At 45.6% G+C, this 24,391-nt stretch overlaps 1 protein-coding gene across 2 annotated transcripts in view; it reads right to left on the reverse strand.

The window, feature by feature from the left end:
* Positions 1-1,594, reverse strand: part of LOC106604060 (multidrug and toxin extrusion protein 1) — a 65,712-nt gene extending 64,118 nt beyond the window's left edge. Inside the window, exons 1-2 of one of the 2 annotated variants that reach the window (XR_006769704.2) lie at positions 1,136-1,594; positions 841-942 (exon numbers count right to left, since the gene is read on the reverse strand). Coding sequence is in view for 1 of the 2 variants with exons in the window: in XM_045717483.2 (XP_045573439.1) it covers positions 841-942; positions 1,136-1,330 (297 nt within the window). In the remaining variant the exon portion in view is untranslated. The remainder of the gene's footprint in view (positions 1-840; positions 943-1,135) is intronic. The other variant, XM_045717483.2, reaches the window with a different exon arrangement.
* Between the last annotated feature and the right edge of the window lie 22,797 nt (positions 1,595-24,391).

Below are 24,391 nucleotides of genomic sequence, written 5' to 3' on the forward strand. Positions count from 1 at the left end.
ACAAGACAGACAGACAGACAGACAGACAGACAGACAGACAGACAGAATCACCGCTATAGCCAGTGACAGACAGACAGACAGACAGACAGACAGACAGACAGACAGACAGACAGACAGACAGACAGACTGTATCACCGCTATAGCCAGTGACAGACAGACAGACAGACAGACAGACAGACAGACAGACAGACAGACAGACAGACAGACTGTATCACCGCTATAGCCAGTGACAGACAGACAGACAGACAGACAGACAGACAGACAGACAGACAGACAGACAGACAGACAGACAGACAGACAGACAGAATCACCGCTATAGCCAGTGACAGACAGACAGACAGACAGACAGACAGACAGACAGACAGACAGACAGACAGACAGACAGACTGTATCACTGCTATAGCCAGTGACAGACAGACAGACAGTATCACCGCTATAGCCAGTGCCACCCCAGCCAGCTCAGTCTTCCCCAGATAGATAGATAGATAGATAGATAGATAGATAGATAGATAGATAGATAGATAGATAGATAGATACTATAGATAGATAGATAGATAGATAGATAGATAGATAGATAGATAGATAGATAGATAGATAGATAGATAGATAGATAGATAGGATAATATAGATATATAGATAGATAGACAGTATCACCGCTATAGCCAGTGCCACCCCAGCCAGCTCAGTCTTCCCCAGATAGATAGATAGATAGATAGATAGATAGATAGATAGATAGATAGATAGATAGATAGATAGATAGATAGATAGATAGATAGATAGATAGATAGATAGATAGATAGATAGGATAATATAGATATATAGATAGATAGACTGTATCACCGCTATAGCCAGTGCCACTCCAGCCAGCTCAGTCTTCCCCAGGTGACCGCAAAACACGGTGCTGACAAAGCTGATCAGGAAGATCATGAGCTGTGATATAACCTGGAAAGAACAGAGGAAACGATCACCATCATCCTGCCTCATATGAGCAGAAGAATAGCAGTTCTGCAACACTCATAAATATTATAAGAATCAACAATCACTGCAACAGTTACTTTGGTATGAACTAAAAGAAGGACATTTCTGCAACGACCGGTAATTATTCTAGACAACGTTCTTAGCCTTGCAGTCTTACCACCGGTCCCGCTAGTTTCAGAAGATGGCCAATCTCTTCTTTATAATGCACGGGGATGCAGCCACTGATCCGCCTCAGACAGCCGCCGCAGAACACCGGTGACTCTACGGTGGAGTCGGTTACCGACGCTTCATCACTTTTAGAATGTCCGTTCACTACGTTATCCGCGACAGCATCTGATTTAGAATGATCCATTCTGTGGAAGAGAGAAGGAGATATATGCGGCGGTAAGGAACAAACTTTAGAAACTATTGTTGATACAGGACGGTCCTTTGGCGTGTCTGAGTGTAGAGTAACAAACGAAAAAAATGTAGAGCGCTCAGTAGGCTACAGCAGGGGGTCGACGCCGCATGTGTTGGAGTTTGGGGCGTATTCTCGTCACCGTTAACCCCATCACGAGGATATTGCGTAAGTAGCCTACAGCCTTGTGAAGAGACCTTTTGGTGAGATGTCTTGTGGGGAATGTATGGGTGTCTGAGCGGTGTGTTAATAGTTTAACCTGTTGGGGGCAGGGGGCAGTATTTGGACGGCCGGATAAAAAAACGTATCCGATTTAAATTGGTTACTACTCTTTGGATAGATTTGGATAGAAAACACTCTAAAGTGTTTTTCATCCGGACCTGAAAATACTGCCCCCTATCCATATCAGGTTAATTTGGGCCGATTTCAAGTTTTCATAACAATTGGTAATCGGTATTTTTGGCCACCGATTTGCCGATTTAAAAAATAAAAAAAATAAGTTGTATATAAAAAATATATATATTTAACCTTTATTTAACTGGGCAAGTCAGTTAAGAACAAATTCTTATTTTCAATGACGGCCTAGGAACAGTGGGTTAACTGCCTTGTTCAGGGGCAGAATGACAGATCTTTACCTTGTCAACTTGGGGATTCAATCTTGCAAGCCTGGCTCGTTGCGAACTGTGTGAAGACTATTTCTTCCTATAAAGACTGCCTAAAACCCCAAACAGCAACTTCGCCAAACGGGGGATGATTTAACAAAAGCGCATTTGCGAAAAAAGCACAATCGTTGCACGACTGTACCGAACCATAAACATCAACGCCTTTCTTAAAATCAATACACAAAAGTATATATTTTTAAACCTACATATTTAGCTAAAATAAATCCAGGTTAGCAGGCAATATTAACCAGGTGAAAATGTGTCAGTTCTCTTGCGTTCGTTGCACGCAGAGTCAGGGTATATGCAACAGTTTGGGCCGCCTGGCTCGTTGCGAACTAATTTGCCAGAATTGTACGTAATTATGACATAACATTGAAGGTTGTGCGCATGTAACCGATGTGAAATGGCTAGTTAGTTAGCGGTGGTGCGCGCTAATAGCATTTCAATCAGTGACGTCACTCGCTCTGAGACCTGAAGTGGTTGTTCCCCTTGCGTTGCAAGGCCCGCGGCTTTTATGGCGCGATGGGTAACGATGCTTCGTGGGTGTCAGTTGTTGATGTGTGCAAGGGTCCCTGGTTCGAGCCCAGGTTGGGGTGAAGAGAGGGACGGAACCTACACTGTTACACCTTGTTGATAGTGTTGTTAAGAAGGTAGAAACTAGGGCCTGTAGGACCTGCCTTGTTGATAGTGTTGTTAAGAAGGTAGAAACTAGGGCCTGTAGGACCTGCCTTGTTGATAGTGTTGTTAAGAAGGTAGTAACTAGGGCCTGTAGGACCTGCCTTGTTGATAGTGTTGTTAAGAAGGTAGAAACTAGGGCCTGTAGGACCTGCCTTGTTGATCGTGTTGTTAAGAAGGTAGAAACTAGGGCCTGTAGGACCTGCCTTGTTGATAGTGCTGTTAAGAAGGTAGAAACTAGGGCCTGTAGGACCTGCCTTGTTGATAGTGCTGTTAAGGTAGAAACTAGGGCCTGTAGGACCTGCCTTGTTGATAGTGCTGTTAAGGTAGAAACTAGGGTCTGTAGGACCTGCCTTGTTGATAGTGTTGTTAAGGTAGAAACTAGGGTCTGTAGGACCTGCCTTGTTGATAGTGTTGTTAAGGTAGAAACTAGGGCCTGTAGGACCTGCCTTGTTGATAGTGCTGTTAAGGTAGAAACTAGGGCCTGTAGGACCTGTCTTGTTGATAGTGCTGTTAAGGTAGAAACTAGGGCCTGTAGGACCTGCCTTGTTGATAGTGCTGTTAAGGTAGAAACTAGGGCCTGTAGGACCTGCCTTGTTGATAGTGTTGTTTAGAAGGTAGAAACTAGGGCCTGTAGGACCTGCCTTGTTGATAGTGTTGTTAAGGTAGAAACTAGAGCCTGTAGGACCTGCCTTGTTGATAGTGCTGTTAAGAAGGTAGAAACTAGGGCCTGTAGGACCTGCCTTGTTGATAGTGTTGTTAAGAAGGTAGAAACTAGGGCCTGTAGGACCTGCCTTGTTGATAGTGTTGTTAAGAAGGTAGAAACTAGGGCCTGTAGGACCTGCCTTGTTGATAGTGTTGTTAAGAAGGTAGAAACTAGGGCCTGTAGGACCTGCCTTGTTGATAGTGTTGTTTAGAAGGCAGAGCAGCACTTTGTTATGGACAGGCTTCTCCCCATCTTAGCTACTGTTGTATGAACATGCTTTGACCATGACAGTTTACAATCCAGGGTTACTCAAAGTAGTTTAGTCTCCTCAACTTGTTCGATTTCCACATGAATCATTACAAGATTTAGTTAAGGTTTAGGGTTTAGTGAAACATTTGTTCCAAATACAATGCTTTTAGTTTTTGAAATATTTAAGACTAACTTATTCCTTGCCACCCATTCTGAAATTAACTGCAGCTCTTTGTTAAGTGCGCTTCAGAGTGGGCTCCCCACATCATTACAGACCTTAGTTCGATTCCAGGCTGTATCACAACCGGCCGGGATTGTGATTTCCCATAGGGCGGTGCACAATTGGCCCAGCGTCATCCGGGTTTGGCTGGGGTAGGCCATCATTGTAAATAAGAATTTGTTCTTAACTGACTTGTTTAATAGAGGTTAAATAAATACAAACCTAGTGGTGCAATACCAGCGGAACAGGAAGTGAAGAACGGAGGCTGTGCTTGGGGGACCAGGAATAAAGTACAAGTGAATGATTCCCGTGAGTCTGAGTCATGTTAAATGTATTTATATAGCCCTTCTTACATCAGCTGATATATCAAAGTGCTGTACAGAAACCCAGCCTAAAACCCCAAACAGCAAGCAATGCAGGTGTAGAAGCATGGAGGATAGGAAAAACTCCCTAGAAAGGCCAAAACCTAGGAAGAAACCTAGAGAGGAACCAGGCTATGAGGGGTGGCCAGTCCTCTTCTGGCTGTGCCGGGTGGAGATTATAACAGAACATGGCCAAGATGTTTAAATGTTCATAAATGACCAGCAGGGTCAAATAATAATAATCACAGTGGTTGTAGATGGTGCAACAGGTCAGCACCTCAGGAGTAAATGTCAGTTAGAGACAGCAGGTGCGGTAGAGAGAGAGAGTTGAAAACAGCAGGTCTGGGACAAGGTAGAACATCCGGTGAACAGGTCAGGGTTCCATAGCCACAGGCAGAACAGTTGAAACTGGAGCAGCAGCATGACCAGGTGGACTGGGGACTGCATGGAGTCATCATGTCAGGTAGTCCTGAGGCATGGTCCTAGGGCTCAGGTCCTCCGAGAGAGAGAGAGAGAAAGAGAGAGAATTATCGGGAGCATACTTAAATTCACACAGGACACCGGATAAGACAGGAGAAATACTCCAGATGTAACAGACTGACACTAGCCCCCCGACACAAACTATTGCAGCATAAATACTGGAGGCTGAGACAGGAGGGTCGGGAGACACTGTGGCCCCGTCCGACGATACATCTCAACTACATTTTAGTTGCACTTCCACCCAGCTCCACGGCCACGGGTAAAACCTTGCTGAGATGATCACTGTATTTGTTGCATTGTCAGTTTCTCAAGCCAAAACGTCCTTCACCAGTTCAGCTTTGCTTGTCGGCTAGTTTAGGTTGGGTTGTAGGCTTGGCAGAGTCACGGATGAATGTTTTCAGTTGATGCCAAACAAGTTGGTTTAAAAATCAGGAGACGTTCATGTAGAGATTAAAAAATATTTGTTGATATACTATAGGCCTACAGTAGTCAGGGTGAGTCTCACTAGTGTTGAGTAATGTGAAAGAGTGTTGAAGGTCAACTTACTCTGCTGGCGTCTCGACCCTTTATGACCTCATAGTCTAATGTATTGTTTTTTAATAAATGCAGACAAACAGCCAACATTAGGTAAAACAATAGAACTCTACATGTAAGCAGACATAAACATAACAATAGAACTCTACATGTAAGCAGACATAAACATAACCAAATAAAAACACTGCTATAAGCCTACCTTGAAAGAAACACATCTGACATTGGGTCCTGGGTTTGTGTATAGCACTTTGTGACACCGGCTGATGTAAAAAGGGCTTTATAAATACATTTGAAGTCGGAAGTTTACATACACTTTAGCCAAATACATTTAAACTTAGTTTTTCACAATTCCTGACATTTAATCCTAGTAAAAATTGTCTTGGGTCAGTTAGGATCACCACTTAATTTTAATTGATTTAATTGAATTTTAATTGATTAAAACGTGTTCAGCTAGCTTAGAAGTGATACATTTAGGGATACTAAGCAAACATACGGAGTTAAGATAGTAATAAAATTGACCATTTAGCTGGATTTTAGGAAACCTGTAGGTATACGATTTTTATTTTTTTACAAATTATTTGATGAAGCATTACATTTGCCCTTACTGCTATAGAAACCCATTGTATAACACAAAATACATAGCAAAAAAAAAAAGCTACTTTTTTTCTAAGGTCTTGGCTGAGTTCTTTTGATTTTCCCATGATGTCAAGCAAAGAAGGACTGAGTTTGAAGGTAGACCTTGAAATACATCCACTGGTACACCTCCAATTGACTCAAATGATGTCAATTAGCCTATCAGAAGCTTCTAAAGCCATGACATCATTTTCTGGAATTTTCCAAGCTGTTTAAAGGCACAGTCAACTTAGTGGATGTAAACTTCTGACCCACTGGAATTGTGATACATTGAATTATAAGTGAAATAATCTGTCTGTAAATAATTGTTGGAAAAATTACTTGTGTCATGCACAAAGTAGATGTCCTAACCAACTTGCCAAAACTATAGTTTGTTTACAAGAATGTGTGGAGTGGTTGAAAAATTAGTTTTAATGACTCCAACCTAAGTGTATGTAAACTTCCTACTTCAACTGTACATTTCATTGATTGATTGAGATGTAGTTGAAATAAACATCTGCATTTTTAGTCTTTTTTTAATCATTATTTTATTAACAAAAACATAAAGATGTTGAGGAACAAATACTGTACATGCGTCTTTCTTTTGGAAGTATATAAATCATTACTTACTATAAGGTTGATTAAAAATAGCGGATGATATTGACACTCCTATTATCCTCAGTAATTTCCCATCCAAGTTGTCAGAGCCAGATAGCTTCGTCAAAATGCTACGTCATACCGGCTATCTGTACATAGGCCATCTGTAAATAGCCCATCCAATCTACCTACCTCGTCCCCATATTGTTTTTATTTACTTTTTTTGCTCTTTTGCACACCAGTACCAGTACTTCTGCACATATATCACTCCAGTGTTAATTTGCTAAATTGTAATTACTTCGCTACTATGGCCTATTTATTGCCTTACCTCCTCACGCTATTTCCACACACTGTATATAGATCTTTTTTTTTTTACTATATGTTTGTTTATTCCATGTGTAACTCTGTGTTGTTTGTGTCGAACTGCTTTGCTTTATCTTGGCCAGGTCGCAGTTGTAAATGAGAACTTGTTCTCAACTGGCCTACCTGGTTAAATAAAGGACTTGTTCTCAACTGGCCTACCTGGTTAAATAAAGGACTTGTTCTCAACTGGCCTACCTGGTTTAATAAAGGTGGACTAAAATGTTCAGTCAAGCTAGCCTACCTGGTGTAAATAAAGGACTTGATTACCTTACAGGGTAGCTGGCCTACCTGGTTTAATAAGAGGACTTGCCTTCTCAGGGTAGCTAGCCTACCTGGTGTATAATAGAGGACTTGCTTCTCCAGCGTAGCTGGCACCTGGTGTAAATAAAGGACTGTGGATTACCTTACAGAGTAGCTGGCCTCCTGGTGTATTATGGTGGATTACCTTACAGGTAGCTGGCCCCAGGTGTATTATGGTGTGGATTACCTTACTGGCAGCTGGCCACCTGGTGTATTATGGTGTGGATTACCTTACTGGCAGCTGGCCCCAGGTGTATCATGGTGGATTACCTTACAGGGTAGCTGGCCCCAGGTGTATTATGGTGGATTACCTTACAGGGTAGCTGGCCCCAGGTGTATTATGGTGGATTACCTTACAGGGTAGCTGGCCCCAGGTGTATTATGGTGGATTACCTTACAGGGTAGCTGGCCCCAGGTGTATTATGGTGTGGATTACCTTACTGGGTAGCTGACCCCAGGTGTATTATGATGTGGATTACCTTACTGGGTAGCTGGCCCCAGGTGTATCATGGTGGATTACCTTACAGGGTAGCTGGCCCCAGGTGTATTATGGTGTGGATTACCTTACAGGGTAGCTGGCCCCAGGTGTATCATGGTGGATTACCCTACAGGGTAGCTGGCCCCAGGTGTATTATAGTGGATTACCTTACAGGGTAGCTGGCCCCAGGTGTATCATGGTGTGGATTACCTTACAGGGTAGCTGGCCCCAGGTGTATCATGGTGGATTACCTTACAGGGTAGCTGGCCCCAGGTGTATTATAGTGGATTACTTTACAGGGTAGCTGGCCCCAGGTGTATTATGGTGTGGATTACCTTACAGGGTAGCTGGCCCCAGGTGTATTATGGTGGATTACCTTACTGGGTAGCTTGCCCCAGGTGTATCATGGTGGATTACCTTACAGGGTAGCTGGCCCCAGGTGTATCATGGTGTGGATTACCTTACAGGGTAGCTGGCCCCAGGTGTATCATGGTGTGGATTACCTTACAGGGTAGCTGGCCCCAGGTGTATTATGGTGGATTACCTTACTGGGTAGCTGGCCCCAGGTGTATCATGGTGGATTACCTTACAGGGTAGCTGGCCCCAGGTGTATCATGGTGTGGATTACCTTACAGGGTAGCTGGCCCCAGGTGTATCATGGTGTGGATTACTTTACAGGGTAGCTGGCCCCAGGTGTATTATGGTGGATTACCTTACTGGGTAGCTGGCCCCAGGTGTATCATGGTGGATTACCTTACAGGGTAGCTGGCCCCAGGTGTATCATGGTGGATTACCTTACAGGGTAGCTGGCCCCAGGTGTATCATGGTGGATTACCTTACAGGGTAGCTGGCCCCAGGTGTATCATGGTGGATTACCTTACAGGGTAGCTGGCCCCAGGTGTATTATGGTGGATTACCTTACAGGGTAGCTGGCCCCAGGTGTATTATGGTGTGGATTACCTTACTGGGTAGCTGGCCCCAGGTGTATTATGGTGTGGATTACCTTACTGGGTAGCTGGCCCCAGGTGTATCATGGTGGATTACCTTACAGGGTAGCTGGCCCCAGGTGTATTATGGTGGATTACCTTACTGGGTAGCTTGCCCCAGGTGTATTATGGTGGATTACCTTACAGGGTAGCTGGCCCCAGGTGTATTATGGTGGATTACCTTACAGGGTAGCTGGCCCCAGGTGTATTATGGTGTGGATTACCTTACTGGGTAGCTGACCCCAGGTGTATTATGATGTGGATTACTTTACTGGGTAGCTGGCCCCAGGTGTATCATGGTGGATTACCTTACAGGGTAGCTGGCCCCAGGTGTATTATGGTGTGGATTACCTTACAGGGTAGCTGGCCTCAGGTGTATCATGGTGGATTACCCTACAGGGTAGCTGGCCCCAGGTGTATTATAGTGGATTACCTTACAGGGTAGCTGGCCCCAGGTGTATCATGGTGTGGATTACCTTACAGGGTAGCTGGCCCCAGGTGTATCATGGTGGATTACCTTACAGGGTAGCTGGCCCCAGGTGTATTATAGTGGATTACTTTACAGGGTAGCTGGCCCCAGGTGTATTATGGTGTGGATTACCTTACAGGGTAGCTGGCCCCAGGTGTATTATGGTGGATTACCTTACAGGGTAGCTGGCCCCAGGTGTATCATGGTGGATTACCTTACAGGGTAGCTGGCCCCAGGTGTATTATGGTGTGGATTACCTTACAAGGTAGCTGGCCCCTGGTGTATTATGGTGTGGATTACCTTACAGGGTAGCTGGCCCCAGGTGTATCATGGTGGATTACCTTACAGGGTAGCTGGCCCCAGGTGTATTATGGTGGATTACCTTACAGGGTAGCTGGCCCCAGGTGTATCATGGTGGATTACCTTACAGGGTAGCTGGCCCCAGGTGTATTATGGTGGATTACTTTACAGGGTAGCTGGCCCCAGGTGTATTATGGTGTGGATTACCTTACAGGGTAGCTGGCCCCAGGTGTATTATGGTGGATTACCTTACAGGGTAGCTGGCCCCAGGTGTATCATGGTGGATTACCTTACAGGGTAGCTGGCCCCAGGTGTATTATGGTGTGGATTACCTTACAAGGTAGCTGGCCCCTGGTGTATTATGGTGTGGATTACCTTACAGGGTAGCTGGCCCCAGGTGTATCATGGTGGATTACCTTACAGGGTAGCTGGCCCCAGGTGTATTATGGTGGATTACCTTACAGGGTAGCTGGCCCCAGGTGTATCATGGTGGATTACCTTACAGGGTAGCTGGCCCCAGGTGTATTATGGTGGATTACCTTACAGGGTAGCTGGCCCCAGGTGTATCATGGTGTGGATTACCTTACAGGGTAGCTGGCCCCAGGTGTATTATGGTGGATTACCTTACAGGGTAGCTGGCCCCAGGTGTATCATGGTGTGGATTACCTCACAGGGTAGCTGGCCCCAGGTGGATTATGGTGGATTACCTTACAGGGTAGCTGGCCCAAGGTGTATTATGGTGGATTATCTTACAGGGTAGCTGGCCCCAGGTGATATCAGGAGACGTGGTCAACTGTCTGAACGCTCTCATCAACACTCCCTTCCTCTATCTGGTTGACCTGGGCGTGGCGTGAGTTACAGACTCCATTATTATCGTCACGCCTCCCTCGTCCTCTATAGGGTCATGGTTCAGTTGTTCTATAGCAACAAACTCCCATCTCCCAGTACCTCCCGATGTGGCAGGTCAGCCACCGGGGGAAACTCGTCGAGGCCTGGTGATAGACGGAGTACCCATCACGAGACGATGGCTCACTCTGCTGGACGTGCCTGGTCTCGACGGGCTCTCTGGCCAGGACTAATTGGGGGTGATTGAGGTTGGTGAGTAAATCAAAGGCTGATTGCTCACCAGCTGGACAGGTCCCATAAAGCTGCCAGAAGGGCAGCACACTGGAGAAGGGACTGGGGGAAGTTAAGGTTACTCCTGTATAGTTCCAGAGGTAAAAGGAGGGAGTTCAGTTTTTGATCCCCACAGGATACAGCCAGACCCGGAGAAGACGGTATCCCGGAGAGGGTCTCATGGAGGAGAGCTTTTCTTTTGGTTTGTTATTAAAATAAACACACTTGAAATTGAGCTAATCCTACTCTGTCCGTGTCGGATCTGTGTAAACGTTTTGACCAAACCCCCTGTTCTGCCACACTGACTATATACATCTCTCTGTCTCTGACTGTCTCAGTGGTTCTGCTGCAGCCAACTCCATCTCCCAGTACTTCCTGACTATATACATCTCTCTGTCTCAGTGGTTCTATAGCAGCCAACTCCATCTCCCAGTACTTCCTGACTATATACATCTCTCTGACTGTCTCAGTGGTTCTGCTGCAGCCAACTCCATCTCCCAGTACTTCCTGACTATATACATCTCTCTGTCTCAGTGGTTCTATAGCAGCCAACTCCATCTCCCAGTACTTCCTGACTATATACATCTCTCTGACTGTCTCAGTGGTTCTGCTGCAGCCAACTCCATCTCCCAGTACTTCCTGACTATATACATCTCTCTGACTGTCTCAGTGGTTCTGCTGCAGCCAACTCCATCTCCCAGTACTTCCTGACTATATACATCTCTCTGACTGTCTCAGTGGTTCTGCTGCAGCCAACTCCATCTCCCAGTACTTCCTGACTATATACATCTCTCTGACTGTCTCAGTGGTTCTGCTGCAGCCAACTCCATCTCCCAGTACTTCCTGACTATATACATCTCTCTGTCTCAGTGGTTCTATAGCAGCCAACTCCATCTCCCAGTACTTCCTGACTATATACATCTCTCTGTCTCAGTGGTTCTATAGCAGCCAACTCCATCTCCCAGTACTTCCTGACTATATACATCTCTCTGACTGTCTCAGTGGTTCTGCTGCAGCCAACTCCATCTCCCAGTACTTCCTGACTATATACATCTCTCTGTCTCTGACTGTCTCAGTGGTTCTATAGCAGCCAACTCCATCTCCCAGTACTTCCTGACTATATACATCTCTCTGTCTCAGTGGTTCTATAGCAGCCAACTCCATCTCCCAGTACTTCCTGACTATATACATCTCTCTGACTGTCTCAGTGGTTCTGCTGCAGCCAACTCCATCTCCCAGTACTTCCTGGCTATATATAGCAGCCAACTCCATCTCCCAGTACTTCCTGGCTATATATAGCAGCCAACTCCATCTCCCAGTACTTCCTGGCTGAAAAATAAGTGTTTCCATTACCAAGTACATTAATGGGTCAACCTAATCTACGAGTATTGTTACGACCTGGCTCATTGTTCATAACAACAAAGGGAGGCCACATATGACTGAAATGGAAAAAGGGAATACATTTATTAAACTAAATAATATGAAATACTAAAATGTAACAATCTGTAGACGTGTGTAGGATTGGTAGTGTCTGCAGTTTGAGGATGAGGGGAGAGAGGATGTTGTATGGTTAAAACAGACCAGCAACCAAAAGGTGGAGGAAGTCAGCCTGCCATTCAGGGAGGAGAGATAGTGTTGGCTGATGTGGCCTATAGGCCAAGCCTGCACAAGTTTGCCACATCCCAGCTCTACCCACTGGCCTCCTGCAAAAAAAGCAGACTGCTGTTATGGATGTAAGATAGCACGTTGATGCCATCTTTTGGTAAATGTTAATTATTGCAACGCCAGTGTTTTTTTACCGGTGTGCTTGATATACCCGGATGTATTGCAATGTGCTGAACAAGACTGGTTACTCCCATCAATGACTCTGTCTTGTCATTTAACATCCAAACATGGTGTCAGAAGTGGGATAACTATCCATGATTTCCGCAAAATTAGAGCAAACTATTCTGGTTTATAAAATATGCTCCCATGAGTAAAATCTTGCCGGAATTCACTTTAGCTACAGTAAGTTTTCTAGTTAGCAGTTAGCTTCAATGTTGTTAGAACATTCCTCCTCCCGCCATTATGAAGGTCAGCGGAGATTTGGAGCACGAACTGGGATATGTTTAGAGGTGAATGGGAGGACTATGCACTAGCAACGGGACTTCAGGAAAAGGACGACGGCTGTCACTTTGAGGACTATAATGGGAGCCGAATACAAACACAACCTGAACCTAACAGCAGCTCAGCAAGGTAACGTAACAGCTATTCTTGATGCTCTTGAACGTTACTTTAAGCCAGCAATGAACGTTATCCACGAGCGTTATGTTTTCGGCTGTTGCAAACAGGAGGACGAGGAGTCCATTGACAGCTTCGCCACCAGGCTAAGGGAAATGTGAATATGGTGCTTTAAAACTTCTTATCGACAACATCCGATGAAATTGCAGAGCGCCAAATTCAAATGAAATTACTATAAATATTTAACTGTCATAAAATGACAAGTGCAGTACATCAAAATAAAGCTTATCTTGTTGTTAATCCAGCCAAGGTGTCAGATTTCAAAAAGGCTTTACGGCGAAAGCATGCCATGTGATTATCTGAGGACAGCGCAAACACAAAACATTACAAACAGTAACCAGCCAAGTAGAGTAACAAAATTCAGAAATAGCGATAAAATGAATCACTTACCTTTGATGATCTTCATATGGTTACACACACAAGACTCCCAGTTACCCAATAAATGTTAGTTTTGTTCGATAAAGTCACTCTTTATATCCAAAAACCTCCTGTTTTGTTAGAGCGTTTTGTTCAGTAATCCACTGTCTCAAACAACATCCGGTGAAATCGCAGAGCGTGAAACTCAACAAAACAGAAATTCTCATAATAAACATACATAAAAGATACAAATGTTGTACACCAGCTTAAAGATAAACTTTTTGTTAATCCAACTGCTGTGTCAGATTTCAAAAAGGCTTTACAGCAAAAGCAAACCATGCGATTATCTGAGAACAGCGCCCAGCAGACAAATCATTACAAAGAGCAACCAGCCAAGTAGAGGAGTAACAAAAGTCAGAAATAGCGATAAAGTTTATCACTTACCTTTGATGATCTTCATATGGTTGCACTCCGAAGACTCCATGTTACACAATAAATGTTCGTTTTGTTCGATAATGTCCCTCTTTAAGTCCAAAAACCTCCGTTTGGTTGGTGTGTTTTGTTCAGCAATCCATTGGAACAAAGCGCGGTCACAACAGACAGACGAAAAATAAAAAAAAGTACAATAAAAGTTCGTAGAAACATGTCAAACGATGTTTAAAATCAATCCTCAGGTTGTTTTTGTCATAAATAATCAATAATATTTCAACCGGACAAAAGCTTCATCAATAGAAAAGGAGAAACAAGAAAGGCGCGCTCCCGGTCACGCGCAGGACTCATGTCTGGAAATGTCCACTGTCCACTCATTGAAAGTGCTGTATCTCCCTCATTTTTCAGAGTAAAAGCCTGAAACAATGCCTAAAGACTGGCCACATGGAGAAGAAGCCATAGAGATTGTGAACTGGGTCCTAAGTCTTTGTATGGTGGATAGGCTTTCAATGGAAAAACAGCCTTTCAAAATAATAGTACTTCCTGGATGGATTTTCCTCAGGTTTTTGCCCGCCATATCAGTTCTGTCATACTCACAGACATTATTGTAACAGTTTTTGAAACTTTAGAGTGTTTTCTATCCAAATATACCAATTATATGCATATCCTAGCTTCTGGGCCTGAGTAGCAGGCAGTTTACTTTGGGCATGCTTTTCATCCAAAATTCCGAATGCTGCCCCCTATCCCAAAAAGGTTTTATTAAGAGATGAACTGATCAGAGATAAGATAGCGCTTGGTACAGCTGATGAGGGGACGCGCAGACGTTTGCTGAGAGAGCGTGACCTGACGCTGGTCTTGGCAGTGGAGACATGCCGTGCAGCAGAGCGCGACCTGACGCTGGTCTTGGAGGTGGAGACATGCTGTGCAGCAGAGCGCGACCTGACGCTGGTCTTGGCAGTGGAGACATGCTGTGCAGCAGAGCGCGACCTGACGCTGGTCTTGGCAGTAGAGACATTCCGTGCAGCAGAGCGTGACCTGGCGCTGGTCTTGGCAGTAGAGACATGCTGTGCAGCAGAGCACGCCCTGATGCTGGTCTTGGCAGTAGAGACATGCCGTACAACAGAGCTTACTGTTATACAGATAAGGTCCATGGAGCTAGAAAGGCAACATATGGACAATGTCAATGCTACATTCAGGCAGCCAGTAATGAAATTGCATCAGCTAATGCTAATACTACAGTCAACTCTGCAATAGACAGCCCCAATACGTGCAGATATGGTGGCTTTTCTCATGGACGTGGAAAAGAACACTGCCCAGGCTATGGAAAAATATGCAAATCATTTGGTACATCTAATCACTTTGCGAGGGTCTGCATGAAAAGCAAGAGAAAGGAGGGTAAAGTGCACTCCATTGAAACAAACACAGATGAAGAAGGATGTCTATGCTATTGAGTGCATATGGGGCAGTGAGGGCCAAAGGAAAAAAAGGTGGTTTGTCGCTCTACAATTTAATAACCACAGCAATGCCAACTAGATTCAGGGGCCGGAGACAAACTCACACAGCGTAGCACCAAGACTAAACTGTATTCAGGCCAGATTATTGACCTTGTTATGCCTGTTTGTGACAGATTGTGTTGTGCGTGGCCAGAAACACACCCTTGAGTTTGAAATAGTTGAGGCTAGTCAACAGCCATTACTGTCAGGATCCACATGCGAGCGTCTCAGGCTTATTATCTTCACCATCCCAGCAGACCTTATTAAATAGACAAAGTCCAGGCTTGGCCACTGAGCAAGGAGACACTCCTAAGCAAATACCATAATGTCTTCAACGCACCGGTCCAGTCAGTTCCCGGCGAAGTCCACTTTGAGTTGGACGCGGCAATCCAGCGTGTCCAGTGTGCACCCCGCAATGTACCAGTGGCCATGAAAGCAGCTGCGAAGGCTCAGCTTGACAAATATGAAGCAGACGGCCACATCATATCCGTCGCCGAGCCTACAGACTGGATAAGTCATATGGTCATCGTCAAGAAACCAGACAAGCTACGGATATGCATTGATTCTAAACACGTCAACCGGGCTCTGAGACGTCCACATTACGTTATGCCCAAATCGGCGAATGTTCTTTACAAGCTCCCGAACGCCAGTCTTCACCCTCGTGGACGCCAGAGATACCCAGCTCGACGAGCCCAGCAGCTACATGACCACCTTTTGGACACCCTGGGGCAGGAAGAGGTGGTTGAAGCTCCCGTTTGGCGTCTCTGTGGTTCCAGAGGTGTATCAGCAGGAAACAGCACGAGTTGCTGATGGGACTCAGTGGCGTGGGACCCATAGCAGATGGCATCCTCGTAGTGGGCTGTGGGGACAGTGATGAGGAGGCAAAATGTGACCATGAAGCTAAGCTGCTGGACCTGATGGACAGGTCAAGCTAAGGCTAAGCTAAGGCTAAATCATCAGGTCAAAGTGCCAGATGTACGCTTTCTTGGGCACATCTTGTCCTCCACCGGATTGAAGGTGGATCCTGAGAAAGTGAAGGCTGTCTTGGACCCCCCCCCCCCCCCCCCCAATCTAATGTGAAGGCTGTGCAGCCCTTGGTCAGACTCGTCACCTACCTGGCCAAGTTCCTACCGCGGCTCTCTGAGGTGTGGGAGCCACTAAGGAGGCTTATGGACAAGGACACCATCTGGCATGACAAGGACACCATCTGTCATGACAAGGACGTCATCTGTCATGACGTCATTCTGGCATGACAAGGACACCATCTGTCATGACAAGGACGCCATCTGGCATTGGCTTCCAAAACACGGCACAGAGGTGAGGCAAATAAAGCAACAAATAAAGCACCCAGACACCCAGACACCTGGTCACCCAGACACCTGGTCACCCAGACACCTGGTCACCCAGACACCTGGTCACTCAAACACATCACCCAGACACCTGGTCACCCAGACAAGTGGTCACCCAGACACCTGGTCACCCAGACAAGTGGTCACCCAGACAAGTGGTCACCCAGACACCTGGTCACCCAGACAAGTGGTCACCCAGACACCTGGTCACTCAAACACATCACCCAGACACCTGGTCACCCAGACACCTGGTCACCCAGACACCTGGTCACTCAGACAAGTGGTCACCCAGACACCTGGTCACTCAAACACATCACCCAGACACCTGGTCACCCAGACAAGTGGTCACCCAGACACCTGGTCACTCAAACACATCACCCAGACACCTGGTCACCCAGACACCTGGTCACCCAGACACCTGGTCACCCAAACACCTGTACTGTGATACTACAATGTGTGAAAACCTGTCACGATTCAGAGTGACTCGAGCCAGTATGGCCTGGGCTGTTGCCTCATGCAGGAGGGCCAGCCTGTGGCATTCGCCTCTAGGGCACTCACTCCAACAGAGCAGAACTATGCCCAGATAGAGGAGTGACTCAGCATTGTGTTTGCATGCCAACGCTTCCACAACTACCTGTACGGGTAAGACAACATTACCGTGGAGACAGATCACAAGCCACGTATTGCTGTATTCAGCAAGCCTCTTCTGAACACCCTGAAATGACTGCAAAGCATGTTACTGACTATACAAAGATCAACCTCATGGTGCTGCATAGGCCAGGAGATGTACGTGAGTGACATGCTCAGCGGGGCTGCGGCATCAGACACACACACACACACAAACACTCAGCAGGGATACTGCCTCAAACACACACAAACACTCAGCAGGGATACTGCCTCAAACACACACACACACACACACACACACACACACACACACACACACACACACACACACACACACACACAAACACTCAGCAGGGTTACAGCCTCAAACACACACACACAAAAACACTCAGCAGGGATACTGCCTCAGACACACACACACACACACACACACACACACACACACACACACACACACACACACACTCAGCAGGGATACTACCTCAACACTCAGCAGGGATACTACCTCAACACTCAGCAGGGATACTACCTCAACGCTCAGCAGGGATACTACCTCAACGCTCAGCAGGGATACTACCTCAACGCTCAGCAGGGATACTACCTCAACGCTCAGCAGGGATACTACCTCAACGCTCAGCAGGGATACTACCTCAACGCTCAGCAGGGATACTACCTCAACACTCAGCAGGGATACTACCTCAACGCTCAGCAGGGATACTACCTCAACACTCAGCAGGGATACTACCTCAACACTCAGCAGGGATACTACCTCAACACTCAGCAGGAATACTACCTCAACTTCATTAATAAACATCACATTGTTCATCTTACAAACATATCAAACAGGCTGACTACCTCAATTTTACTGATCAGCGTCTTGTACAAATTAGACAGTATACAGACAGGGACGAGCGCCTCCAGGCATTGAGGTCTGTGATTCTGATGGGCTGGCCTGACTGCATGGAAGAAACCGCTCTATCCATCAGATAATATTAGCCAGTCAAAGATTGAGCTCAGTGTTCAGCACAGAGTAATATTCAAGGGTCAGAGAGAGCGACGATGATGTACCACGAGCTACCGATGTGCTCCTGGCAGATTAGTAAGGCTATATCTCTTCCAGCACAGTGGCAAAGTCTTTCTGCTGGTAATCAATCATTTCTCAGACTTCTGGGACTTCTCTCCGACCTCGCAGCAGAGACAGCGAACAAACGCTGCAAGGCTCAGTTTGCCCGCTATGGCCAGCCAGATAGGGTCATCTCAGATAATGGGCCCCATTCTCCTGCTTTGAGTTCTGTTCGGGAATTCGAGCACATCGCCACGACACCCAAAAGCAGTGCTGCTGCATCAGACACACACAGACATCAGAAGGCAGAATCGGTAATCAAAATTGCAAAACAAAGCAGCTGTGCCAGTATCCAACACTCTCCCGGAGCCCTGTGTGGTGACAGACGTGCTGGAGAAGCTTTGTCACAAAGACAGGTGTTCAAGTACATCTTTGACAAATCCGCAAAAGACTTACCTGAGCTCACCGTGGGTGAAACAGTGCGAATGAAGCCACTACGGGCCTCTGGAGACTCAGATCCTGTGTACAGAAAGTGGTACCATGCTCCTACTTGGTCGAAGTGAATGGATCACTGTACCGTCATAACAGGGTTGACTTTTGGGTTGCTGAGCCAGCACCTACGCAGAACCCTGATGGTCATAGGGGTTGCATGACAAAGGACGGAACCCCAGAAAGTAATGTGGGGCCTGAGGCACTGGGTGAAGAGCCAGGGGATCACAAGGTGGCCGCTCCATCACCCATCAATACTCTCCTCAGACACTCAGGTGACACGCCTGTACGTGAACTTGCAGTCCTCACAGAAAAGCCCCCTCTCTTTTCACGCTGCGGGCGGCTGTCCCAGCGACCTAAAAGACTTAGGGCTAGGCCCCTTTTTTCTCCATTTCCGCCTGAATTACGTGCCCAAAGTAAACTGCCTGTTGCTGAGGCCCTGAAGCCAGGATATTAATATAATTGGTACCATTGGAAAGAAAACACTTTGAAGTTTGTAGAAATGTTAAAATAATGTAGGAGAATTTAACTATTGTGTTATTATTTATTTTAACATTTCTACAAACAGTGCAGTTAGATTAACAAGAATTTAAGCTTTCAACCGATATAAGACACTTATATATACCTAAATGTTTAATATCCATAATTTTTTATGATTATTTATTTGAATTGCACACTCTCCAGTTTCACCGGAAGTTGTTCCACTAGCGGGACGCCTAGGCTTAAGAAATTGTTGACAGACAGAGATTTCCCCCCCAAATAAAGGAATGGGAAAAGTGAAGAGACTATCAAAATGTGTTGTTTATTTTATACCTGGAAAAAACCTAAACTGTTCATGTTAAATATTATTACTAGGTTTGTTTTGTTAGTGAATTGACAGCTCCTGTCCTATTTTATACAATGGAAGATATTATGGATGTAAGATAGCACGTTGATGCCATCTTTTGGTAAATGTTAATTATTGCAACGCCAGTGTTTTTTACCGGTGTGCTTGATATACCCCGATGTATTGCAATGTGCTGAACAAGACTGGTTACTCCCATCAATGACTCTGTCTCGTCATTTAACATCCAAACAACTACAATACAAGAGATCCCAACAGACAGAGTGGGAGGGACCCTCTCCTTGTTCGGGCGGCGCTCGGCGGTCGACATCACCGGTCTTCCAGCCGATCCACTTTTCATTTTCCATTTTGTTTTGTCTGTGGGTTTTTTTTACACCTGGTTTCAATTCCCCCCATTACCTGTTTAACCCTCTGTTTCCCACATGTCATTGTGCACGTGTTTGTTCTATGTTGATGGCTGTATCTGACGGATGGTATTTTGTTGCCGGGTTTTGTTGCACCTGTGTAATTTTCGTAGTACCGGGTACACCCTTTTCGTGGTACCGGTATATTTCACGTATCGTTGTATTGTTTCTATACTGGTGGTTTCAGTGTATTAAATACCTTGTCCACGCACCTCAGCTCTCCTGCGCCTAACTCCTTTTCACCAGTTACCCAAAGCCTTGAACCAGTGTGTATTAGGCTGTTTGAGAGAAGGTTTGAATCCTAACCAACCCATCCAATGTGAGGACATCTGTTGCAGTGCAGTAGATCAATAAAGGTACAGTACTCTCTAGCAGTAGAGCAATAAAGGTACAGTACTCTCTAGCAGTAGTCAAGCTGTTGATGCTGAAAAACCTTGTTAGTGCATAGGTCATATTAGCTTTTGAATTTCCTGTCTTTTATAGGCTTTAGATAAAAGCTCATATTTCACTTAACTGTTTTTTGTGTTAATTTCAAAGTTTTTTTCATCCCAGAAGGTCTGATAATAGCACATATCCTGCCACTAAATATTATTATTAAATATTATTATTATATTATTACATTCTAACTATATGAAATGGCATAAAACAACATGGCTGTCAATGGCATTCTAAAGTGGTTGGTTTTCAAAATGGGAAAGCTCCTTAACAGTTTAAGCTAAACACCAACTGTAACAAGGTCTTACAAACGAGTTTATTAACTATATATATATTTTTTTTAACCTGTTGGGGCTCGGGGGCAGTATTGAGACATTTTGAAAAAAATATGTGCCCATTTTTAACTGCCTCCTACACCAACTCAGAAGCTAGGATATGCATATTATTAACACATTCGGATAGAAAACACTCTGAATTTTCTAAAACAGTTTGAATGGTGTCTGTAAGTATAACAAAACTCATATTGCAGGCAAAAACCTGTGAAAAATAGATCCAAAAAATGTGAATTTTGTGACTGTACTATTTAGTGTCATTGTTTTATAGATACCATAGTGAGAAAGGATTCATTTCGCAACACCTACGGCTTCCACTAGATGTCAACGATCTTTATAAAGTTGTTTGAAGCGTCTATGATAAACAGAGAGCAAATTAGAATACATTTGCATAAAGGGAATACATTTACCACGGTACGTAACTTCCCCCATGATGGATTTTCTGAATATCGCATCAAGCCAAACATTAACATTTACTTGTTTATTTGGATCCCCAGTAGCTTTTGCAGAAGCAGCAGCTTCATCTTCCTGTTGTCCACAACAGCAACAAAAAACACAAAACATTACAAGTAACACTGAGACACTGAAAGATACAATGATTTATAAACAATACAAAAATAAACCCACCGCGGGCTACCAGTTGGGGAACTCCGGTACACAGTTCTGTCAGTATGACCGGGAGCGGTAGGTGAGGCCAAATGTAAGATAAGAGCCATTATGATAGATGTGTGTGTCACGGATGTCGTATGAAAGAGACCAAGGCGCAGCGTGCGTATCGTTCCACATCTTTTATTTCTATGTGAAACTATGCAAGACAATACAATAAACTATAAACAACAAAACCGTGACGAAGAGGTGCTACATGCATAAACTCAAAATAATCTCCCACAAACACTAGTGGGAAAAACAACAACTTAAATATGGTCCCCAATTAGAGACAACGATGACCGGCTGCCTCCTAGACAAAACCCAGCCAGTCACGCCCTGACCTACTCTACCATAGAAAAATACGAGCTCTCTATGGTCAGGACGTGACAGTGTGGCAGAAGAGGTGGGATAGCAAGCCACCAAAAGAAAGGTCGGTGGATTGAGTTCCAAAGGTCAGATTAGGAAGAAGAGATGGTGTTTGCTCGGCCGCGCCTAGGACATTGAACTCATCATTACATCTGGTTGGCAAGCATGTAAAAGTATTGTTGTAAATACCGGAATGTGGAAGAGAGGGAAAGATTGATGTGTAGGGTATTGAGGTTGGACGGGGGTGGATGGGGGTTGAAAGGGATTAGGTAAGGAGGGTTTAGTTTCTTAATGTTTGTTTCTTTATTCATTTAGTCTGTAACCTGTGATTGACTACACACTCCACTACAGTAGTTGGCGGCATGCACCTCTTATGTTTGTTTTGCGGACCGCCATAATACCATAGAAGAAGACCAGGAGCGGTTTTGCTATAGAAGAATACATCGAACGGTCTTGGAAGCTCTAACCTTGGCAATTGGCTGGTAACTTGTGAGTCATGGGTACACTCTCAATGGCTGCCTGGTATTGTGATGCATTCATTTCCATGGTATTTTGGAATGTTATATCAACGAGAGCCATGTTAAATTAACTGGTTCAAACCGGCAGTGAATAGTGAGGATGTGGCGATGGAGGACATGGAGAGAAGGTTGGAGAAGCAGAATAATGGCAGAAGCAGAAGTGCTGGTTGATTCTGATGCCACATTGAGTGAGTGAGTGGAAGACTGGCAATGAAAAATAGAGATTTTTTTTTTATTGTTGGAGTGTTATTTGTTAATAATGATGTATACTTGGGGAAATCCATTTGAGATCACATAGATGATAAAAGAAGCATTAGGAAAAGTAGAATCAGTCAGTTACCAGGTAGGGCTTTGGCTGTTCATGAGTCTCGGGAAGAGCAGAAGGAGAAAAGCTTAAGTTAATGACATCTGAAGTGGAGAGCTTTGATTTTCGGAGCAGGGCACCAATTTCAAGATATGAAATCAGGAGTATCGCTGGACATTGAGGCTTCATGTCTTAAGAAGAAGATTCCAGCAGCATGTAGTGGATGGAAAGAAGGAAGAAAAACAGTCTGTTTTACTCATGTTTGATGAAGAGCTCCATGTAAAAATGAAATACGCTGTATGTTACAGTGCCGAAATTGCAAAAAAAAAAGTATGGTCATGTCTCAAGTGTGTGTCAATGGAATCAACATGTAGTTGAAGAATCTCATAATGTACGGTGTAGCAATTGTGGTGTAAATCACATTGCCGTATTTCTAGAGAGCCCCATCAGTATAAAGGAGTTTGAAGTTGCAAGGATCCAAGATGTACAATAGGTCTCCTACATAGAGGTACAGAAAATAGTTGAAGGTGCAAGTGGAGCTATGGCAGTGGATGACCTGCATCCGGTTCAGAATATCGTTCAACAGTCGAGTGTGTAACGCCCCGGCCATAGAGAGGGGTTTTTGTGCTTTATTTTGGTTAGGCCAGGGTGTTTACATTGGGTGGGCGTTCTATGTGCATTTTTCTATGTTGGTTTGTTTCAATGATTTTGGCCGTGTGTGGCTTCCAATCAGGCACAGCTGTAGAGTGTTGTTGCTGATTGGGAGTCACACATAAGGAGCATGTTTTTCCTTTGGGTTTTGTGGGTAATTGTTTCTGTTTTGAGTATTTTCCTAACAGAACTGTTTGCTGTCGTTTTTGTTCATTTTTGTAGTGTTCTCTTGTTTTTTAATTAAAACCTTTTACGATGAACACTAACTCTGCTGCACCTTGGTCTCTCTCTCACGACAGCCCTTACAGAATTACCCACCAAAAACAGACCAAGCAGCGGAGGAAGGAAAGGCACCAGGAGAAGGACTCATGGACTTTGGAGAAAATGGAGAGGATCGTTCAGGATTCCTGGAGATGGGAGGAATTACTGGATGAAGGTGGACCATGGGCTCAAGCTGGGGATTATCGCCGCCCGCAGTGGGAGATCGAGGCGGCGAGAGCTGAGAGGCGCTGGTATGAGGAAAGGGACCGCAGCAGACACGAGAGGCAGCCCCCCAAAAATTTGGGGGGGGCACAAGGGGAGATTGGCGGAGTCAGGCGGTAGACCTGAGCCAACTCCCCGTGCTTACCGGAAGCAGCGTGGTACTGGTAAGACACCGTGTTATGCTGTGGAGCGCACGGTGTCCCCAGTGCGCGTTCAAAGCCCGGTGCGCTACATACCAGCCCCCCGCAAGTGCCATGAGAGGGCAGGCATCGAGCCAGGAAGGGTGGTGTCAGCTCAGCGCGTCTGGTCTCCAGTGCACCTCCTCGGTCCAGGTTATCCTGCGCCGGCGTTGCGCACTGTGTCTCCAGAGCACTGGGAGGGTCCAGTTCGCCCAATGCCTGCTCTCCGCCCGTGCCGGGCCAAAGTGGGCATTCAGCCTGGAGTGTGGGTAAAGAGCGTCCGTACCAGAACTCCAGTGCTCCCCCACAGCCCGGTTTATCCTGTGCCTCCTCTTCGGACCAGGCCTCCAGTGGGTCTCCCCATCCTGGTCAGTCCTGTGCCTGCTCCACGGACCAGGTCTCCAGTGGGTCTCCCCATCCTGGTCCGTCCTGTGCCACCTCCCAGGACTAGGCCTCCAGTGGGTCTCGCCAGTCCGGAGCCGCCAGAGCTGCCCGCCAGTCTGGTGCCGCCAGAGCTGCCCGCCAGTCCGGAGCCGCCAGAGCTGCCCGCCAGTCAGGAGCCGCCAGAGCCGCCCGCCAGTCAGGAGCCGCCAGAGCCGCCCGCCAGTCAGGAGCCGCCAGAGCCGCCCGCCTGTCCGGAGCCGCCAGAGCCCGCC

The sequence above is a fragment of the Salmo salar genome, chromosome 04 (assembly GCF_965601325.2).
Source record: "Salmo salar chromosome 04, fSalSal1, whole genome shotgun sequence".
Lineage (NCBI taxonomy): Eukaryota > Metazoa > Chordata > Actinopteri > Salmoniformes > Salmonidae > Salmo > Salmo salar.